The 23,179-nt window shown below is 45.1% G+C and overlaps 1 protein-coding gene across 1 annotated transcript in view; it reads right to left on the bottom strand.

Moving 5' to 3' along the window:
- The window catches only part of PRKCH (protein kinase C eta), a 123,403-nt gene that overhangs the window by 72,805 nt on the left and 27,419 nt on the right, over positions 1-23,179 (bottom strand). The window contains exon 2 of the mRNA XM_071557325.1: positions 22,551-22,614. Within this exon, the coding sequence (XP_071413426.1) occupies positions 22,551-22,614 (64 nt within the window). The remainder of the gene's footprint in view (positions 1-22,550; positions 22,615-23,179) is intronic.

Below are 23,179 nucleotides of genomic sequence, written 5' to 3'. Positions count from 1 at the left end.
GGTAGGAAATTTTTAAAGAAAGGAAACAAAACATTAACATCTTCACCTACAGTTACTACTCCTGTTTTTTCTGTGGTGTTCAACTCAGGCCCCCAACATACGGAGGACATGGACCTGCTGAAGCAAGTCCATAGAAGACCATGGAGATGCTCTGAAGGCTGGAATACCTGCTATGGAGATAGGCTGAGAGAGTTGGGATTGTTCAGCCTGGAAAAGAGGAGGCTCTGGGAAGACATTAGAGCCCCTTCCAGTGCCTAAGGGGGTTACAAGAGAGCTTGAGAGGGACTTTTTACAAGGACATGGAGTGATAGGACAAGGGGGAATGGCTTTGAACTAGATTGGATATTTTGAAGAAATTAATGACTGGTGGTGAGGCCCTGGCACAGATTGCTCAGAGATGCTGTGGCTGCTGCCCCCTCCCTGGAAGTGTTCAAGGCCAGGCTGGATGGGGCTTGGAGCAACCTGGTCTAATGGAAGGTGCCCCTGCGCATGCCAGGCAGGTTGGAGTTGGATGATCCTTAAGGTCCCTTCCAACTCAGACCATTCTGTGATTCTATGATAAAATGCTTTCAAAGGCCAAAATTACAGCCCTGGTTTAGAAATTGGAGGATCGTGGTCTAGAACATGGACAGCATCTGGGACAAGTACACATGTTAATTGCAAAGGCCCCTTTAGCTCAAAATTACATTTTTCATTTAGAAATAATTGCCTTTTCCTATGTTCCTCTCACTCCTCTCCCATGCTGAGACATGTCACTAACCTATTAATTCACAAGCTGTAAACAGACCAGAAGCTTAAGGCTAATGAGTTGTTATAACTCAGAACTTTTTGGGTAACAACTCCTGAAAACATGACTACATGTGACCAACTGGCCAGCACCCCACTTGCTGAGCCAAAGCTGTGCCTTGTTTGGTGAACAGTCTTTATCCTCCTTTGATATATTCATGCTACACTTCTGTATCACCATTTGCAGTGCTTTTGCTTCCTGCATTATACAAAGAAAGCATAAGCTACTCTTTCAATGACTGTTAGTTGTCTGACATGTGCCAAACTCAGCTTTCTTTAAAGGGTTCACTTTCCAAGGGTTAGATAATATAGTTCTAGAAAGCAGGGACCCAGGAAGCGCTGACATTCAAATCTGAACTGTCCCAAAATTTAATTTAATTTTAGAACAGAATAGACTACTTCAATTGTAAGGGACCCACAACAATCATCTACTTCAACTCTCTGACCACTTCAGGACAGATCAAAAGTTAATATATTTTAAGAGCATTGTTCAAATGCCTCTTAAACACTGACAGGCTGGGGGCATTGACCACCTTTCTAGGAAGCTTGTTCCAGTGTCTAACCGACCTCTCACTAAAGAAATGCTTCCTAATGTCCAGTCTAGACCTCCCCTGGCACAATTTAATATCACAATTTAATTATCTATCAATATAATTTAATTCTTTTTTTGCTGGGTTTAGTTCAGTCATATAATAATTTCCTAGCAAAGCTCAATTGACACAAAACAAGTGACTCTCCAAAGGCAGAACTGAGCTCCAGGATCAGGAAAACCATTCCCATTTGGCAGCAGCCATTTGACTTGCACATCCCAGCCACCCGGTCTCTGGGATCCTCACACACACCAGGTCAGACTCAGCTGAGCTTAACAGATCAAAGCCTCATCTGGGGCACACTCGCCTCAGAAGAAAGAAATGCAATTTGTGGTTTTCAAGTCAGTTGCTTCAAAGCAAAGGCCCTGAAAACAAGGGCATTTTGGGGACATACACTGGAGTCAGCTACGGGTGATTGTGCACCAAAGTACGTACTCAGGACTCTTTGTTTTGAGCATGCACTGGATGCAAGACAAAACCCAGCTCTTGGCAAACCCTCTGCATGGGTATAATGACACAGGAAGGGATGAGAGGTCTGTAAACTTCCCACCCATCAGATCATCCCAAAGCAGTGGATGGGCAGGAGAACCCAAGCACAGCTGTCACCATCCCACTTATCTACCCACAAAAAGGGGGCAGAGCAATTCCCTGCTTTCAACTAACTTTGTTGATTAACTGCTGGAGGGGAAAAACAGAGGAAAAGCTGTAAACCTGATCAAGGCTTGAAATGTAGGAGTCCCACATCATAGGCATATTTCCCAGTCCTCTTTGTAGGAGTGGAGATAAAGGAAACCATCCTGTCAGTACTGAATGCAGCCACTTCAAGGGGCCATGAGCCACACGATGTATTCCTCTCAGTACTCTTGCCACACAGGTTTAGAAGCAAAGCCAGCCATAAAGCTTGAGGGTTTTTTTTCTGCTGTGTTCTCATAGCCCTCATGGAAACCTCCTACCTGGTGGCATAACTGAGACGTGGAGCAAGGCTTGACTTTAGGACAGCTTGGATTTATTTTTAAAATGGAACTGCATGCTATAAATACACACACAAAGAAAGGATGTGGTAAAGGTAATATAAGCATTTAACAGAAACCTGCTTTGTTCTTCAAGCAGCTGGGCAGAGACTGGTACAGAAGAGCCTGCCTATCTAGGGAAGTGCTTAAATATGTGTTTAATTCCCAGTGAGGTCAACAGGATTCAGGTGCTACAGGAATTGCCAGATTCAGTCAGAACATTGATCCATCTAGTTCAGCATCCTGCCTCTGTCCTCTGTCTGTGGGCAACCAGAAACACATGACAGCAAGATGGAGGAACTCTGCAGCTGGGAGATAATTTGCCTCTTTCCCACAAAGGAGACATCATTTTGGTCTCCAGAAGAAAGAGATGATTTGCAGAGGCTTAATATTCCTTTCAAACATTCAATTATTGCACAAGTTCAACAGCCTTGTTATCTACCATAGGAAACATGCCTGAGAAGAACTTCAAGAGGTCAACCAGTCCATCCTTCCCAAAAGGGAGATCAAGAGCCAGTTGCTTTGCTGAGCCTGAGCTTCCTGCAACTGCATGTGAGAATAAAAAAAAATAGTAACAGTAAAAAAAGTTCCTTTATAGTACGACAGTATTTTCCCAACTTCAAATTCAAGAGAACATCTCTTTGATCTAGGTTTAAACAAACACTTAAGTGTCTTCCTAGATCAGAGCCAAACACCTCAGCTGGCAAACGTTCTTGTACTGATGTTCAGCATGTACAGGAGAACTTCTGAGGCATGGAAAGGGAAGCACAGGGTCTGTGAGTGGGTGGTGTTCATGTAAGTAAATCACCTAAGGAAGCAATCCATTACCAACTTGCTTCATACCAGCTGCTCCATTAGAAGCCCAACAGCTGATGCCCTTTAAGTTCCTGCATTCCCATTTAGCAGAGTTTAAGGGAGTATGTTCCCAATTTAGTTCATTCAGTTTCTGGTTTTGTTATGGTTCCCATCAAGGACCAGCATGGGGTAATCATCTCCCTGGTGCTTGCCATGCAGCAGAGCCCACACACAGCCAAGAGAAAACCAATCCTCTGCACCAAGAATGGGGGACACCTGAACATGGCCTGCAAAGGCACTGATGAAAGATTGCTGTGCATCCCTGTGGTTTGCCTGGCTTCAGGCACACTCCAATTTTGCAACAGCTCATGAAAACAGAAAAATGACAGGCACTTGCTTTTTCATGGGCACAGAAGAAGTTTCCATGCTGCCTGAACTGGTGGATCACATCTGTGGCCAGCCTAAAGCCTTCTCCTCTGAGCTGTACTTGGTTCTCCAGCCACTGACATCTCACACAGCACAACAGGCTCTATCTTACAGACCCACTTCTTGCTAAAACACATGCTACAAGTTGTTTTCTTTCTTTACTAAAAGCATGACTCATATTTCAGACATCACTCAAATTTCACATTTTCTTGTGCTACCTGGCTGTGTTACCCTGCTAACTTTATCCAGATGCTGAACACCCTCCAGGTGATCCTCACCTGTGCTTGTAGTCACTTCACATTACAGTTTAACAAATCTAAGTGTTACAAAGCAGAAGAGTCACTTCAGCAAGGCCTGTATTACTTTTCATATATAATCAACTATATTGGCTCAAGTGCTGGTTCAAGTAGAAGGGAGAGGGAGTGCCCAGCACAACCTCAGTCATACCTTGGGCCCAGGTGTAGCTGCAGGAGACCACCCACCTGGGCACTCATGCATCCCACACACCACACCGTGGAGCCTGAAGGTTCAGCCCTCCAACAAGGTGCAAGTGATTTTGAAATGGTGGAACATATTGCTATGAAAACCTCCTTCGTCCCAACCACCACCCTTCTCCAGTCACCAGGAAAGCAGTTCCTCAGCTCACACCCATCACATCTGTTAAACAGGTCTCAGCGCTGCTGAGTGAGAGGCTGCAGAAACCATCCATCAACACAGCACCAAAGACTACTGGTGAAAAGGCTGAGAGAACTGTGATTGTTCAGCCTGGAGAGGAAGAGGTTCTCAGGTGACCTTATTGCAGCCTTTTAGTATTTGAAGGGAGCCCACAAGAAAACTGAGGAGGGACTGTTTACAAGGGCATGTAGTGACAGGAGCAGGGAATGGGTTCAAACTGAGAGATTTAGATTAGAAGAAATTCTTGACTGTGAGGGTGGTGAGCCCAGAGAAGCTGTGGATGCCCCATCTCTGGAAGTATTCAAGGCCAGGTTGGACAGGGCTTTGAGCAACCTGGTCTGGTGGAAAGTGTCCCTGCCTACAGCAGTGAGGTTGGAAAAGCAGGTGACCTTTAATGTCCCTTCCAATCCAAACCATTCTGTGACAGGGTGGCCAGTGCAGCAGCCCCTCGTGCCTCTCATCTTTGGTGTCAGAGGATATAAAGCCATCAGAGACATTTTACCCACTCATTTTGCATTCTGGCCAGTTTCCTATAGGACATACACTTTTCCCTTCTGTACACAGAGAGCATTTTACCAAACAAAGCCATTCTACACCACTTTAAGAGATTCAGACTTTTAAAAGGCTCTAATCTCTGGGAAAGCAACAACTACCATGAATGGTTCAAATGTCCAAAGACTGCTATAAAAGTAGGCAAGTAATTGCTCAGTGAAGGGAGTTTCCACATCTGTGGTTAATCCGGACATCAGTAACCACGAGGGATATTCTGTGCCTTGTTATGTGCAAAAGTAGCTATAAAGTTCAATACCAAAAAGCCTCTTTCCCTTTCCTCCCTTTCACTCATGCCAAACACATGTTTATGGCAGTGGAAATTATACACACAGCAAGAGAAAAGAATAAATAACCCACCAAGTCATCTGAGGACATGTGCAAGCACTAGCACATCCTCACCCACTCTGCAGCCTCCAACACCACCTCATCTGCCCCCTGAGCTTACCTGATCCCACTCTTCCCAGCCAGAGATCCCTCCACCTCTCTCCCTCTCATTTTTTATTCCAGGGGGTTATTTCAGGTAAATCCTTACAGCAGTAAAACAAGAGGAAGAGCTGCAGGATGAAGTGGTGTGTGTGTGTGTGGAACCATTTGCCTCAAGTGGTTAAAGCCTGTCAGGTCTCATCTATTGGAAATCAATCTTGTTGTTGTGCTATCGACTGCTGCTGTAAGGCCAGCAAAGGTCATCCAGGTACCTCCTGACACATGACAATTTCTACTGTTACACTCCTGTATGCACCATTGACATTTTTCCTTGAAGAAAATAAAGACATTTGAAAAAGCAACTAAAAAGCCTTAAAACAATAATGCTAGTATATTAAAATTTAATAAAGTTTTTTTTATTACTACCATATATACATGTTACCCTGTGCTCCCCTGGGAGCACTGCGAGCAAGCTCTCCTTACACTGACCTCATTGGACTGTAAGAAAGCAAGATAATGGACTGAGAGACCCCTCACCTCTTGCAAGCACCACAGCACTGAACGACTATCTCAGATCACGCTAAATGCTTATCTAGCCCATGGCCTGATGGTGAGTAGCAGTGGGTGTTTCAGGAAACGAATATATAAATCAAATCAAGTAAATGAGTTTACATCCCCACCCCCTCCAGCCATCACTATGTAGGTGTTTTCTCAATATTTACCTAACATTGGGCTTCCTCACATGTATTGAATGTAAACTGAGGCTAAACCCAGATGTTTATTTTCCAAGCCGGAAAACATGTATGTTATGACAAAATTCCTTTACTAAGGTTTGGTATCTTTTAACTGGGAGTTTTATCACCATGATCCTGTGGATGGTCAAAACCATGGGAAGCCTTGCTAATTAAAACATACACACAACACAGCATTGAAGAAGCTGCTGACAACCCGACTCTGAAAACGAAACAGGATTTAAAGGCTACAACCCAAAGAGGTATTTCCATTGCTGGCTGTTCTGCTTCACTACTGTTAGTGCTGCAGAGTGAAAGCCTTGTCTTTCCTATTAACAAAGCTTTTTCTTCAGTTTCCCTCAAAAGTAACTTGAATTGGCCAGTGGAAAACAGCCACATCCACACAGGGTTAACCACATGTGGTTCCTCTGCTACTTCATGTCTGTCAGAGTTCTTTTCCCTCTGCTGCTTTAGCCAGTCTGTGCACAAAACCATAGCAGTTCTGACCCCAGGAGAGGTTCCTTGCAAAGCAAACGTGTGGCATATCAAAGGCTGGGACTTAAGTTTGATCCAGCTGCTGTTTTGCCCTCTGAAACTGGGTAAGTTTTATATGAAGACCAGAGAAAGCAACAGCCAGTGCTGGCAGCACTGTGTTGTCTTCTAGGACTTGACAGAAAATGGGCAGCTCATCTTTTAACCTGCCAACTTGTCCATATCGTCTGAAGGAGTAAGAAGGAACAATGATGCCCTGAAACCAAAAATCTAGAGTTTTCCCCACTCATGAGTATGAAACAGCTTTATCATCAGTCTTGGAAATGCAAATATATAATCAACTCTGCATTGAATCACGTAGAACTGTCCACTGGAGGTAAGATCTCTGCTTCTTATTCAAGTGCTGCAGTAAGGCAGATCCATCTTCCCTGTTTTCTTGCCAGACCTAGGACATAAATCCATGTCAGGTCTCCAAGTGATTAACAGCATTTTGAGGACTGAGGCTGAAGGATGATGTTTCAGTGTGGCAGCAGCAGTGACAACAGGATCAATAAAGTTCACACACTAGTACTGGTGAGCATGACAGTTCTCAGCTGTTGCTACAAAATCCCATCATAGCCTTATTTCTAGAATTACACAATGATGCCAAATCTCTGGTGCCACCAGTAGGTGAGGCAGAAAAGCTGAGAGGACATGTCTATGTTCCTCAGGCTTACCACCTCAGCTCAGCTCCATCCATCACTGCCAACCTAACCATTCACCTCACCACCAGGGGACTGGGGTTCAGCACCTTTAAGGGGGTGCTCAGTTTTCTTCAGTCTCTTGCACTTGGATGTAGAAGTTCCAAAGAGGGTAGGACAGCCCTGCAGAGCTGGAGTGACCAGTATGTGGCTGCTGGGAGATGTCCCCATATGGAGAAGAGGAGAGGGCTGCAAAGCAGAGGGTACAGCCTTGTGCTGGGGCTGAGAAAGCTTTATATGTTTGTGTAAGTTCTGTGAGAACATGAGAAAACCAGGAAGAAGACAGCTTGAGAAACTCAAGTATCTTGCTGCCACTTCAAGTCTACTAACCAGTTATGAACACCATACAGATTATTTTGCATAGTGTAAATCATAATTGCCACACAGGTTTTGAGACATGCACAGAGCAGCTCAAAACAAAATACCACTTTCCACATCTGCTTTTACAAGTTCTTTTCTGGGAAAAATTGTTTTTAGACGTCTGCTTATGGATGTTGACAGCTCTGAAGCAACACACTGCAGCGTGTTGCACAAGGCTGAAAAACGTGAATGGAAAAGCCTTTCCATTCATTTCTGTAGTGAGTAACCATGAACTGAGCAGGGATAGAGAGCATAACAAAAGAGTTCAGCAGACATGAGCAACCCAGGTTCTCAGAGATCACTGCATGCCAGCCCCATCTATGCTTCCCAGGCCACAGGCTGCATAAATGCTGCTGGATGCCAAAGAAGGTGTGTTTGAAGGCAACAGCCTCTTCCCTGCACTCCCCTCTTCCTTCTCTTTACAGCCACACCACTGTGATAGAAGGAAGAGGACAGCTCCATTTTCACCCTGTGCTTGTTTCTCTGTCAAGAGCAAGGAAGGTTTTAACAGAGCTCCATTCTACCATTCCATCTCTGCAAGCATTTGCATTCATTTGGAGCTGGCAAGCTTGGGACACTTCTGCTTGCCACAGAGGCCAGGCTTGGGCACCAATGGCAGGAAACTGTCTCAGCTTGCACAAAGAGGAGATTCCAGGAGAGAGGGATTTTACGGAAAAATTAGAAGAGGGATTTAAGGGAGACGGGAGAAATCTGAGTACTGAACTGAGCCCATCAGAGCCCCAGACTGGCACTGTGACCGGAAGGCCACCTCATATCTGTTCCATAGCAAGCAAGAGACATACCCATGCAGTTTGGAAAAGCAAGGTAAATTAATTGTATTCAGTGGGATAGCAGATAGCTGCCTCCCTCTGACTGTAACTGAACATGGTTTTCCAGCAGAAGTAGAGTCTGAAGGACATCTCACCTGTTCCCTCCTCACCATGGAGTCCCCACCCTACCATCCCAGACCTACCAGCATTTCAACCGCTCCATAACCCACTCCTGCCACACTGACATGGGTAAGAACAGGCAGCAAGAAAAAAAACAGAACAGAAAAGCTCTATTATTAAAATTTTATGTTGACATGTACAAACAGTGAGAAACAGGCAGCAATAAACACCTCCCCTCCTCAGCTGCAGGCAGCACAGCATATCTGCTTGCAGTCTCAATTTTATCGTAAGATGGGTACAATTCTCCTTACTTTAAGATATTTAAATAATACTAATACCTCATATTTCTTACTGCATTGCTCATTAGAGACTTAACAAACTGATTCCCTGCCCTCTTCCCCTCACAATTTTAATCATTGTTATTTCCTTGTGCTTAGACAAGTGAATTTCCATTGTAAAACCTCCTGTTAGTCCTTCCCACCCATCAAACGCAAGAGAAAAATGTTGAGATGTGATTTACCAGTGAAAGAAACCATTTTAAATGCATTATTCATTAAAAACAGGAAAAGAAAAGTAACAAAGCAACTTTGATCTTTTCCATGATTAATTTGAGCAGCACCAGAAACCCTCTGTGCCTTAAGATTTAGATCTCAAACTATGCTGGCAAAAGTAGCAGTAACAGAGTGACAGCATTTATAAGTCAAAGCTCCCATCACTTGTGTAAAATCCTTGAGAAAAGCAGAATTGTCAGGCTGGGCAAGCAGCAGGGAGATCCTGAATCCTTCCCTGCTCCAAACTCCTCAGGGCTCCTGTGTGTTGCAACCATCAGCAACTCACATGCTCGTAGGTGGTTCCCAACAGGTATCACAACACACTATTAGGAGGCCCTGCCCACACAGGGAAGCACGAGAGCCAAGTTAAACCTATTTTTAACCAGGTACAGTTCAAAGCTATTTTAAGTGGATGCTCTGGGGACATCCTTCTTTGGGGCCATGTGGCCAGCTTCGAAATTGAAGTTGGCCAAATTGGTAGTAAAACAAGAGTGTCCACTCAAGGTTTTACACTCAACAATCTGCTTAAAATTTGAACCTTTATGTTCAGGCGCTGCAATTTTCTAGAGATATGGGCTTAACATCTGTCTCAAAGAAGGAGGAGCAGCAAAATACCCTTAATGTAACACAAGACAAAATACACAAAGAAAAAAGGATGAACAGAAGGCCAATTGAAATGCAAGTATCAGCAGCTTATGTCCAAAGGGACCCAAAGTTTCACAGCATTTTCACAAATAGTGACCATGTTCCTCGACACAGCCACCCCTAGGATGAAACCTCAAGCCTTCCTCACCAGGGGCACTGTACCTGTTCATGAGAAAGCAAACTGTAACCCAAAGCACAACTGGAATCTAGTCAGGAACAAATTAACTGGAAGAGCTAATTAAGTAGAACAAGTTAAACACTCCCTTTTTTCCCCTGTCAGGGCCTCTGACTGCTGTCATGTGATGTCTCTTCCACAGGTTCTGGAGGTGCACTTGGCCTTGGGCTCAGCAAGGAGGATGACCAACACCTGAATTACCACCCTGAAACACCTGGATTCTCCTGGTCGACTGGTCACCCCACAGCTGCACAGACCCAGCCCAAGTGGTCAGGCTGCATACTCAGCTCTGATTGCACAGCTGATCCTGAGCGCTTTTGAGATTTCCATGTGGCAGCTTGCTAATGAGTTCTGTAATTGCAACAGCCTTAAAAAGCAGGTTGTTTACCATGTCGCTCTCCCACGCAGATTCCCACACACCATGGGCTGAGTAAGACGCTGCCGCAGCAAAGCATCTGTCAAAAGAAATAAATTCAGCCTCTTGTATTCCAAGCTTATTGCTACCAGGAATAGACCTGCCAAAAAGCAGCACCTCTTCTGATCAACACAGTTCCCACCTTGGCAATGCAGCAAGGAAATACTGGGTGCTTGAGTGCTCAGGCTGGCGATCGCACTTCACTCCATTGCACAGTCCGTCCTAAAACACTCCTGCAGATGGCACAGACCTTGACTGCTGTGACACACACTGCACCCCTCCTAGTGCCAGCAGACTATTATCATTTCCCAGAGGGATTTCCCAAGGGCTGCAGGCCAGGAGGTGTGCTTTCAGGAAACACAGCTGTCCCAGCAGCTAACACTGACCTGATCTACCCCCTTCCCCATCTCCTCTCCAGCAGGGTTTTCACCCTGCAATACATAATTCTCCACTTCTCAGATATGTTTCTGAGATTTCAAAAGCAGATGTCCTTAATCCAAACAAATACATCTTTAAAAATGCTGGGTGCCACATGGAGAGGGTGCTGTTTGCCTTGGCCCAGGATCACAGAATCATTAAGGCTGGAAAAGACCTTCAAGATCATGAAGTCCAACCTTTGACCGAACACCAGCACATCAACTAAACCACGGCACTAAGTGCCACGTCCAGTCATTTCTTGAACACTTACAAGGATAGCAGTTCCACCACCTCCCTGGGCAGCCCCTTCCAATCCTTAACCATCCTTGAAGTGATGAAATTCTTCCTGATGTTCAACTTGAACCTCCCCTGACACAGCCTGAGGCCATTTGCTCTTGTCCTGTCACTGGTTGCCTCAGAGAAGAGACTGACCCTGTCTTTGCTACACTCCTTTCATGGAATTGTAGGGAGTGATAAAATCCTCCCTGAGCCTCCTTTACTCCAGACTAAACATCTCCAGCTCCCTCAGACACTCTTTATCAGACTTGGGCTCCAGACCTTTCTCTGGCTCCATAGCCCTAAATATGTAAGAGAGGGAAGGACACCACCAGTTTCACCAGCTCTGTAATGGCCACCAGTGCCACCAACCAATTTCATTCTCACAAATGGATGGCCCTTTCCACCAGGTGTAATAGCAGCAGCAGTTAAGTACATACCCTGCCTCTCCACAGGCTCTCCCATCTCACTCCTCTCAATTAACAAAGAAGGAGAGGTGGGTAAACAGGAAGAAAGTCACTTTCTCCAACAGCTTGTGAGAGACACCCAAAACCTGCACCTCTTTTCATCTTTTTTTCTCAGTCCCACAGCAATGGAGGAACACACAGGAAAGGAATTTGTTTAGGCTCAAATGAGAGGAGATAAAAGCCAGCCTGTCGGTTGTTGGTCACAACAGCCCTTACTCAGATTTAAGCTTTTCTCCCCCAAACAACATGATGCCTGCCTTCCAGCACTCCCTTCCACACAGCCATTTTCCAGCCAGGCCTGTCCCAACACATGGGACACACGGTGCCTCTATGGACAAGCTGTGCAGTAGTCCTCATGTGCAATTTGTCATAAGCCCTTTGAGAAGCAACACTGTAGTCTTTCCCTGGAGGACTTGTTTTTCCCACTCTTACTCACATTCACAAGTGAAATACAGAACCAGAGACAAAGCAGTCAGAAATGTGTGGAGGACTAGAATGAGCCCCCAGATTCCTCACCACCAGCTCTGAGCTGGGCAAGCTGGAGAAGAAAGATCTTCCTGCCTTTGCCCTTGCTGACCTGCAATTGAAATCCCCAACATACAGAAAGAACAAATTTTAGACACAAAAATTCAGCACTCCCTGACTTCTGAGAAAGTTTTACTTTCTAGTGACAGCCTTCAAATTAAAAGGTTTCTTGCTTTAAGGCAATTTCCTACATTTTATAAACAAAGAAAACTATGATAGTAAGTAAGCTGATGTGCTGGAACAGGATCAGCCTTCCCCCTCCACAGTCCTGGCTCCCCAGCATGGCTGTAGTCTTGAGCACACAGCTCCAGGGTGAGAGGAGAGCACTAACAAGAAACACACACTTCTCAGGAAAGGACTGTGCACTGCTGTGCAGATTCAGCGCTAGTGACAGACAGACGCACTTGCTCAACAAGTCTGACAGCTAGACGGCAGAAAAGAGCTGAGATTCTGGGATTAGAAACTGTTCCAGATTCTAGCAAGGAACAGGCTTTGATGGTCACAGATATGCAGCCTGTCCTTGCCCCCTGCAGCTCCTCTATAATCCATCTGTCTAGATTCTCCTTCTCCCATCTTCGTTAACCTTTTGAGCTTCTTAAAGCTGTTTCTTCCTTTACAGCTCCTGCCCATACCCACCCACCACCACTCCCCAGGTAAGTCTCCTACTTCCTTTTCTCTCTTCTAATATTCCTTTTCTCTGTCCTTCTTCCAGACCCTTATGAATCTATTTCTCCTCCAAGCAATTTTTCTCAGTGTTTCCACCATTCACTGTCCATGCCCTGTGTCCCAGCAGATAAGCCATGGAGAGCAGGGTACCCTCTCAGCCTTCCTCTCCCCTCTGCACCACCACTGAGATTCCCCCTCCTTCCTCATCACAGCACCCTGGCCGAGTACTGAGCTCAATCAAAAAGATTAACCCAGGCAGTCAGCAATAGGACAAGGGGGCACGGGCTCAAGCTCTGCCAGGGAAGATTTAACTTGGACATCAGAAACAAATTCTTTATAGAGAAAGTAATCAGGCATTGGAATGGCCTGCCCAGAGAGGGGGTGGATTCCCCATCCCTGGAGGTTTTTAAACTGAGATTGGACGTGGCACTGAGTGCCATGGTCTGGTAAAGAGACTGGAGTTGGACCAAGGGTTGGACTTGATGATCTCAGAGGTCTTTTCCAAACCAACTGATTCTATCATAGATCTGTCCTGAAACCAACCCACAGCCCTGCTCCAGCTTTGCTCAGCTTCCCAATCCAGCCAGCCAGTGCAGAACTGGCCCCACTCACAGCAGCCCAAGGGAAACCCAAGAGAATCCTTGTCAGACAGACAGATTTACCCTCAATTATGAAAGTGCCTCATTCCCATGTAGCAGCAGTGTTGGCATTGCCAGGGAGCAGTCAGTGAGGTGGGAACTTGCTCAGTGCAGGTGGTGTCCACAGCACTCCAAGCCATGCTGATGTCATGCAGTTTTTCCCAGATCACAAATGAGCAGATTTTCCCCCAAGACAGCAGAAGGCAGACAGGAATGACAGAAGCTTTCATCCCTCCCACTCTTGCCTCTGCCAAGCCAGAGGTCATTCTGGCAAAACAACATCAGGATCTCTTTGCTCAAAGCTGTACTTTAATTCTGCATCTCATTCTGAAAAACAACAGAATCATTGCTGCTGAAGCACTCCAGGAAACAAAAACAACTGGCACTGAAGAGCAGGAAACTCATCATTTTATGCTGGGCATACTCAGGAACAACCTAGAATAGGGGTGTATAAATTTCAAGTGCAAATATTCACCTCCAAAAGCACCACTAGAAGATGAACTCTGCTTCCTACAGCCCCATTCCAGATCACCTGAGCTGAAGACCCTGTTCTCTTGGGTGTTTGAGAGATCTTTCCCCCTTCCAGTGAGGGCAGGAATCAACTGCCACAACACACCCAACATGCAGCACACTGATGCTGCTGGTCCTCCTCGTATCTGCAGAGCCAGAGGGAACCTTGGGTCTCCACACAAGCACTGACAATGCCTGAATAGCTTCCAGGTAAACTGAGGTAATTGAACACTGTGGCACAACAGCATCTTGTTATCTCCAGGTGATAGGGACTTATGGATGCTGGCGAGACAGGGCTGCCAGACACCCAGACACAAGGAAAACCCTTCACTGTGGTGGTGCCACCTAAATTAGGAGTCTCCTCTAGCAGACAGACTTGACAGACTTGGATATGAAAAAGGATACAGCCGAATTTGATAGATGGTAAAGGTTAGGTTATATATATATATTTATATATATAATAAAACAGTGTGGGTTTGTTGGTATTTTTTTCTCCAGCTTCTGGTACAGATTTACAGAATCAACTACTAAGTCAACTACTGGGTTTTTTGGATAACCATTTACCTATTTCATCAGTCAGGTAACCCACAAATTGTGGTCTGGAGAAATTCAGGCATAGCCATGGGGCGTGCCTGTATATGGGGCAACCCCCTTATCCCAGTCCACAGCATCATCCAGGTGCCCCTGACCACAATGGGTCCAGAAAGATGGCCATGAAACAGCACACCCCCAGCACAGGGTGCAGTAATCAGGGCTGCTGCCATCATCCCTGGCCACAGCATCACAGCACTGACCTCCCACAGCTTCATGTTTGTCTCCTTCCACCCCACATTCACCATCCTGCTCCACTACAGCACAAACACTGGCTCCAGCACAGCCCTGCCCTCCAAGGCCAAGGAGATAGATTTAAGCTCCTCTGCGAACCACGGTCATCTCTTCCAGGAATCACATTTAATTAAAGCAAAAAATCTCTGTTCCTCATTACAGCCAGGAACACTGAAATCACCGGGCAGATTGCAAGCTTGCATATTTATCTCTAGGTTTCACAGACCAGACAAAACACAGCCCACTGAGGAAGTGAAGTTAACCCTGATATCGCTGTTTGTTGCATTTTTACAGCACCTGGATATCTCAGCAGTTGGCAGATCTTGGCAAGTCATGAATCACTGCCAAAACCTCTCAGCATTAGACATAAAGCAATAGCTGTGTGGCTCAAATGGATTGTTTTCCAAGAAATAAAAGTGGACTTGTGGATATGGAGCAGGCTGGGGTGCTGCTCACCTCCTGGCTCTGCATTAGAGCCCCTCCATAAACATCAAGCAAACCACTTCATTTCCAAGGGCTAGATCTTCCAGCTATCTGGAATAAACAGTTTTCCTTGCTTGCTTTCCTGTTGAAATCTTTTTTTCCTGTGAAAATTCAGAATTTACCAAACTTGGCATGCCTTTTTTTTTTTTTTTAATAGAGAGGCATATGTGAGATATCAGAGTGCCAGGATGCAAAAATACTTGGGTTCTCTCAGCAATATGTACATGTGAAATACATTTTGAAGGCTTTTCTTTGAAAAATAAAAAAAGCTCACAGAGGCTTCAGGACAAAGACAGAGCTGCTCTTGCTCCCACTGGCTTGGCTGATACACCTCTGTTGAGGTGCAGGTTTGCAGAGTGTGGCCTCCAAGAGAGCAATACCTGCTCAGGACTTCAAGATCAGCCCCTGGAAACCTTTTACTTTTAACCTGACCAATCTTCCATCAAAGCTGGGGATCCACTGAAGTTCACCTGCCTGCCACGCAGAGATGCAAAGCACTGAGGATTACATTCCTGGTCCCTGCAAATGCTCCATCTTCTCCAGGGTATTGTTAGGGTATATTTTCTCCCCCATGAAGACATGGACTTTGTTCTGACCTATTTCCATGTGGAAATGCAAAGTTGAACCATCATGGAGTGCATCTGGAAATCCCTTGCCTGTGGCACAAACATATGGGAGAAACGTAAAGCATTCAAAGAAAGTGCAGACATTGGAAAAAAATACAAGGGTATAGACATGTACATTTTGCCACATATGTCTAGGCTAGGCATTAAAGACTTCCATGTTCTCACAAATAGCAAACCTTTCTACATACTATTGTGTATTGATATTGCCTGTTCAGATCAGGAAGTTCTCTAGATAGTGTCTACTCCATGTTTTAAAATTCTGTTTTGTTTTACTAGGTCTCGCAGACCCAACCAGCCAGGGGATGAGAACAGGACATTTTTCATTCCTGATTCCTAGTTCTTAATAATTATTCCCTTAACTATAAAAATCAAGCTGAAAACAGTAATTACTGCAGTTAACAGAGGACTGGTAAAATCTTTTTTTCTCTCTTGTGCAAGAGCCTGATAACATATCTGGCAATAGAAGTTTTATGGGGTTGAGGAGCAAAGATCTTGTTAACACAACACTTGAGACTTTAAGGTTGCAGATATTTACTGATACCCGTTTGAGGAAATGTTATTTAAGATAAAAACCACTCAGGGTAGAAAAATGTATTCTAAGAAAATTGACAGCAAAAGACAAAGAGCCTTTGTGTTTGAGAAGAAATTATCCCAAACACATGATGTGCCAGTTGCAAAATAAAGAAGCATCCCCTGGTCTAGAGGCAGGTTTACCTGTAGGTAAGCAGGTTGAAGCTTCCCCCCTGGGGAGGCTGGAACTAGACATCTTTAGATATCTTTAAGGTCCCTTTCCCCTGCTGCAAACTCTCTCAAAATCAAATATTTAGTAATGCATATATCTGCTCTACCAAGTCATTTGGCTTTTCAATATTCTCATTGTTCTATTTCTTGTCCAGAACTCAAATTTGTCTTTGTCTTTCCTGACACTGAAAGAAAAGAAACAACCATTACTAATCTAACAACAATGAAATTAAAAGTGTGCTTCAAGCCAGAATTATCACTTTGAGTCACAATGTAAGAAAAAAGTTAAAAAAAAAGGCAAATTGTAAGAGTTCAAAGCCCTAAAATAGAAGCACTTTATTTTCTACAGGGCTTTATTCATTCATTAATTCAGTCAAACACTTAATTTGTATTAATTTAATTAGCTCTGCTCAAAATTAAGTAGAACAAGTAGCAAGAGAGGTGGCAAACTGAGGGCACAGCAACAGGCCTTGCAGGCAAAGGTGCAGGGGGATTTGGCTTGCTCTGGGACTCCAGTGGTGCAAGGAGAGAGGTTTGTCCCATCCTTCAGGCACATACCTGGGGCCTCTCAGTGTCCAGCCTGACCTTGCTGCAGCCAAACACCCTGACCCACTCACCATTACCTGCTCTGGAGTATCTAGAACTACCTGAAGGGAAGTTCTGGCCAGGTGGGGGTTGGTCTCTTCTCCCAGGCACTCAGCAATAGGACAAGGGGGGCACGATGGGCTCAAGCTCTGCCAGGGGAAATTGAAGTCGGAGAGCAGAAAAAAATTCTTTGCAGAGAGAGTGCTCAGGCATTGGAATGGGCTGCCCAGAGAGGGGGTGGATTCCCCATCCCTGGAGGTTTTTAAACTGAGCTTGGCCGTGGCACTCAGTGCCATGATCTGGTAAAGGGACTGGAGTTGGACCAAGGGTTGGACTCGATGATCTCCAAAGTCTTTTCCAACCCAATCGATTCTATGATTCTATGATCTCTTCTAACTTCTCACAGATATCCAGAAGCACCAAAACCAGCAGTAGTTTACCTGCACTCACTGCCAAGGCTTTTTATTTCAAATCAATCACCTCCTGACCAAGAAGAATGTAATTTCTGGTTTGCCTTTTCACAGCTGAAACCAGTAGTTAGTGGCAAAAATCGACAAGCAGGGGGGAGAGGGTCTGAATTCTTGTCACCAGCTGTGCAACACCCCTTGGGACACCCCAATATATCACAGAATCATAGAATCGATTGGGTTGGAAAAGACCTCCGAGATCATCAAGTCCAACCCTTGGGCCAACTCCAGTCCCTTTACCAGATCATGGCACTCAGTGCCACGGCCAATCTCACCTTAAAAACCTCCAGGGATGGGGAATCCACCCCCTCTCTGGGCAGGCCATTCCAATGCCTGAGCACTCTCTCTGCAAAGAATTTGTTTCTGATGTCCAAGTGAAATTTCCCCTGGCAGAGCTTGAGCCCATCGTGCCCCCTTGTCCTATTTCTGAGTGCCTGGGAGAAGAGACCAACCCCCACCTGGCCAGAACTTCCCTTCAGGTAGCATCAGACACTTCCTATAAGCAATGCAAGCCCCAGAGTCTTCTCAGAGAGACACAACCTTCAGCCAGAGCCAGGGGGACCTTGATGACACAGAGGTGCTGGAAAGCTACAAAAGCCCTCAATCAGTCTGTCTTCCTGCCAGGATGCTGCCAGGTGCTTCCAGAAGTGATGAGGAAGATGTCCCTACTTGGAAGCCGTCCCCCTGGAAATAGCTATGATCATGGTTAGGAGAAGAGGAAAAACATTAGGGAACTCTATACTCTACATAGCACTACATGTTTTAGAGAGCGATAAAGCAGATTTGTTTAAAGGAGGCCTACAAGAGTTGAGATCTGGTTGATTATCTCAGAGATCCCGGCTCACACATGGAGGGGTGCTGGAGCAGGTCCAGAGAAAAGCAACGAGGCTGGTGAAGGGACTGGAGCACAAGTCCTATGGGGAGAGGCTGAGGGAGCTGGGGGTGTTCAGCCAGGAGAAGAGGCTCAGGGGAGACCTCATCACTCTCTACAACCACCTGAAAAAATGTTGTAGCCAGGTAGGGGATTGGTCTCTTCTCTCAGGCAACCAACAGCAGGATGAGAGGGCATGGACTTAAGCTCTGCCAGGGGAGGTTTAGGCTGGATATCAGGAAGAAGTTCTTTACAGAGAGAGCGGTCAGACATTGGAATGGCCTGCCCAAAGAGGGGGTGGATTCTCCAACCCTGGAGGTTTTTAAGGTGAGACTGGATGTGGCACTGAGTGCCATGATCTGGTGATCAAAGTGGGGTTGGATTAAGGGTTGGACTTGATGATCTCGGAGGTCTCTTCCAACCCAACTGATTCTGTGATTCTATGAGGGAGGGAAGCAGGACACTATGGGCTCAGCTAAACCACAGCTCCTGCAACCCCAGGGCTGGGCAGAGCTGAATTGATCCATGATATGCAGCTTGGCATGGTCCCACACACACTGCACCCCACTCCCAAAGTGCCTCACATCCAGGGATGGGGCACATCCACAGCAAAAACAGACCTCTCAGAGAAGGCACATTCATATTCTTAAGAGAGCAGGGGCAAGGAGACACAAACAGAGACAGAGAGAGTTAGGATATGCTAAAGACACCCTTGGGGGAAAAAAAGTCATATTTATATCCAGGGTAAAAAGAATAAGGAAATTTTAAAAAGAATCATTTTTGATGACCTGAAAAAAAATTGTATTATCAGGCAGGGTGAAATAAAGAAAACCCAGAAAAGAGTAAATAAACTCATTTGGGGAGGAGAGGGAAATCAATCCCTAAGCAATGCCTGAAGTCTGGCAGGCAGAAGTCAGTCCTCACCTTCTCTATGAAACAGCCTGGACTGAAATAGCTCTTGGGTCAGTGAGGGAGATGGCTGGGGAAGATTGTGCTTCCCTAAACCCCAGACAGGTGCCAGGGCCACCAGGACCCAGAACAGCCAGCAGAGATGGAGCACACTTGGAGAGCTCAGGAGTTGGACCTTGGTGATCCTTGTGGGTCCCTTTCAACACAGAATATTCTGTGCTTTCTGAGAGAGGTAATCTCCTCCCAAGGCAAGGAGATTTTCGTTTTAATTTTGCACTGGTTGCTTTACACAGGAAATGTCAGCTGAATGAGGGGGGTTAATATAATCAGATACAGCTTAGCACAGCAACAAATACATCCAGCAGAGAAAATAAAGATAGGCAGAGCTAATTTCCCTCCATCTCCCTCGCTTCCTATTGCTCCTTTCCTTTCTTTTGTTGAAAACCTACATGTATTTTTAACATGTGAAACAGGCAGATTTCCCTGCCTCAACACAGCAGGGTGATAACACTGATGGACAGAAGCGCCATACAGGAACCTACAGAGAACTAACCTCTTCCCAGCTGTATGTTTTCTGTACTGCCTTCATCCTGACACTACATGAATGCTTCTGTCAGACACACTGCACCCCTCACAGCTGATACCCTTCTCCCCTCAGAGCCCTGCTGTAGGTGAGCAGAAACAAATTCAGATTTTGGTCAGAAGAACTTTTGATCAAACAAAAAAACCCCACCATTCCTGAACATAAAGGAAGTGCAAGAGGCCAACACCAGGACTCTCTATTTTGGGTAAGTTTTCTAAGACAACAAAATCAGTCTCAGGTGGACCTAACATCCCAGTCTTCTTTTTGTTTTGCTAGTTTTTTTTATCTCCCCTCTCTCCTCCTTTCCTTTACTCACTTTTTGGACTTTTGCTTTATTAGATTTAGACAATGGTGTCCCAGACCCCGTGAATTTGACTGTTTCCATAAACAAAACAACCAGCTTGGCATAAAACCTCTATGAGATGAATGACATGTGAGGACCAGCAGCAGGCACTGATCCCCCCACCTTTGCTCAGTGGAGCTCTCTCAAACTATTTCCCACAGTTCAGACTGACCCCATCACGTTATCCTGCTGTCTACTGAAAACAATGAGGCAAGAGCTGCAAAAAATACCCCATGTGGGTGGCTTGAAGAGTCTGTCTGAGCCTTCACATTTCCAGCAAAAGAAACACGAAAAAAGAATGAAACATGATGGTATAAAGGAGATCTCCCTGCTTATCAGAGGGATGCACCTTCTTTATGGATACCTTCTTTATCCATAAAGATGGGAAAAGTCAGTATCTGCAACCAGGCTTGCCCTGCATTATGTCTATTCTTGGAAACTCTAAATGTGACCATACAGGGGAATAACAAGTCAACAAAAAAGCCAAGGGCCATCTTTGATCTTTCTGTTCTGTAAGTCTATACATCCTCAATAACAACAGAAAAAAAAGAAGTATATTATTTCCAACATTTCCTATTTCCCTTGGAAAGCAGTACAAACATCTGAGTTCTCCATCTCTATCTCTGAGACCTTGTTAGCAAAACGCCTTCACAGCTCAGCCACCAGAACACATTTGAAGCCCACTCTGGATTTATGCTCAAGCCCACCATGCCTGCTCAAACCTGCTTTAAATGGCCAATCACGACACTCTTGCAAGTGGATGCAAACTGGGATGCAGCAGGTTAGTAAAAGCCCTCTAGTTTCCTCCCTCTTTCCCTCCTCAGTTTTGCAATGGGCAATTATAGCCAATTTCTAGTGTCCTTTTCACCCACTAAGAACCATGGCCTGCATAAAAGTCCCCCAGACCTCCCTAGCACACTTTTGGGGTCACCCTGTTCTCTGGTTACAAATAGAAAGTTTCTTGCAAATTGATTTGAAATTTTCATGTCTCCCCGTCAAAGCAGAGTTGTAGGCACGAAAAAGGGTAAATGCTCTGTTAACATTTTACACACGGATAAATACAAGAGCAGTTGTCAGAGCACAAAGTGGACACCTAGGCAGAGAAAAACATGGATTCCTACTCAACAGATAAAGAGCTGGAAGTTGTAGTGATGCTGTGTGACCTGCCCAGCTTTACCTGGTAAGTGAACTTCACTGGAAAAGGCAATTCTGATTCTCTCTGCCTGGCTGCAGTGCCAGAATGTCATACTCCTCATCTTTTCCACCACTCCAAGGCTCTGTATTTCTTTAGGAATCGTAAGCCAGGCTTTCTGTTTTTATCTCCCTCCTTCTGCAAGTGGAGTTACACCCTGCCCATCAGCCACAGCAGTAAGGGCAGCCCCAGGTGCACACACTCCCCAAAAGCATCCAAGTAAAGGACAAGCTCATATTCAAACCTGCATTTGGAGCACAAAGGCAAGGGCAGTGACAGGCCTGGGCACTAGGACAAGGTGGGACTCACGGGAGCTGCAAGGCAGGAGAGCAGAGCTCCCCAGAACTCCTGAAGCAGCCCCAGCACAGCCTTTGTGCCAGGCAATCAGTTCCTGGGGCACAACCAGAGAACATTAAAAATCCACCTCCCCCTCCATGCTGCAGGTAACAGCAGATCCTGCCTCAATTCCTGGCTTTTGTACAGAAAACACCTCCCAATAAATGCAGTTTGAGGCTGCAGATAAAACAAGAACCACAGGTTGAAGAAAATAAGCTTTTTCTGTGCCCCATCCCAGGTTTCCTGGGCTGCTGCAGCACAGCTCACATCCATGCTCATAACTGGTATCACAATAAACAACAGGGAAATTAAAAACATCATGCTATAAAATATAGTTACAGGGAAAAAAAACTGCCCAGATACTTTTCAGGGCAGTTGCCATACTAAAATCTTCTGAGTTTCCTGTGCAAAGTGAACCCAGGAAACAGAAATGCTCATGAAGTAGATGGGAACCATTATGGAATAAAAATCATCCAGATGTTTTAAATATGTTCTATTTTAAACATGCCCTTCCTCCTTAGCTTGCCCTTCAAGAGGCACCCAGGTGAAAAGTATGAGTGACAAAAACAATCTGCTTGAAGGACAAACCCAGATAAATAAACCAGACCAAGCAGGAACCAGCTCCCCAGGTCTGGGATCAGAGCAGAGGGCACACACAGCACGAGCTGTGACCAACAGCCCCCTCCAGATTTCCCCCACTGCTCAAGGAATCTCCAGCACACCACAGCATGTGCTAAATAATGCCATTCCCTTATGTACTGTGTGGCAACTGATGGCAGGAATATACACCAGAGTTCAGCTCTTAATGGAAACAAGCCAAAATAATTCCCTTACCTTCTGTGAAGCTTCCTGTAAGAGTTATGACAACAAATACTTTGCCTTCTGGCTCCAAATCCACCTGAAAAAGTAAAGAAAATGTTAGAAGATTGAGGGGTTTTTGAGGCGAAAATCCTTCTCAGAATTTTGCATGACTAATCTTGTGAACATTTGATAATATTTGAACCTATATATATTCTCATGCATACCCTTAATTAACAACAAAAAACAAAAATTCAAGCATCCATGGCCAAATTGTTCAGCATTCAGGTCTCCATAAAAACCAGCAGATTTGATTCCCTCTTTTTCCTAGAAGTGCTGCACAATCTCAACCTTGCTAGAGGAAATAGAGATTTAAAAAAAATAAAATATGGGTAATAGTGCTCCAATTTGTCAGATAAATAAAGCAGGACTAACACTGAATGCACACAATTCTCTGAAAAGATCAATGCATATATATTTCGAGAATTATATGGTTATTTCCTCCCTATTATATTTTATCCAACTGAAATTGTTTCAGCCTCTCAAAATACCATCAGCGCTGAGGTAAATGCTGGTTTCTTACATAAATCACCTTTTGGCCTTAAAGCATAGGAAATAGAAAATTGTTAGTGCTGTTACCTAAGGACTTCTTGTCATCTAATCTA

Source organism: Pithys albifrons, chromosome 6, assembly GCF_047495875.1.
Source record: "Pithys albifrons albifrons isolate INPA30051 chromosome 6, PitAlb_v1, whole genome shotgun sequence".
In the NCBI taxonomy this organism is placed as follows: Eukaryota; Metazoa; Chordata; class Aves; order Passeriformes; family Thamnophilidae; genus Pithys; species Pithys albifrons.
This window is presented reverse-complemented; position numbering and strand designations above follow the sequence as displayed.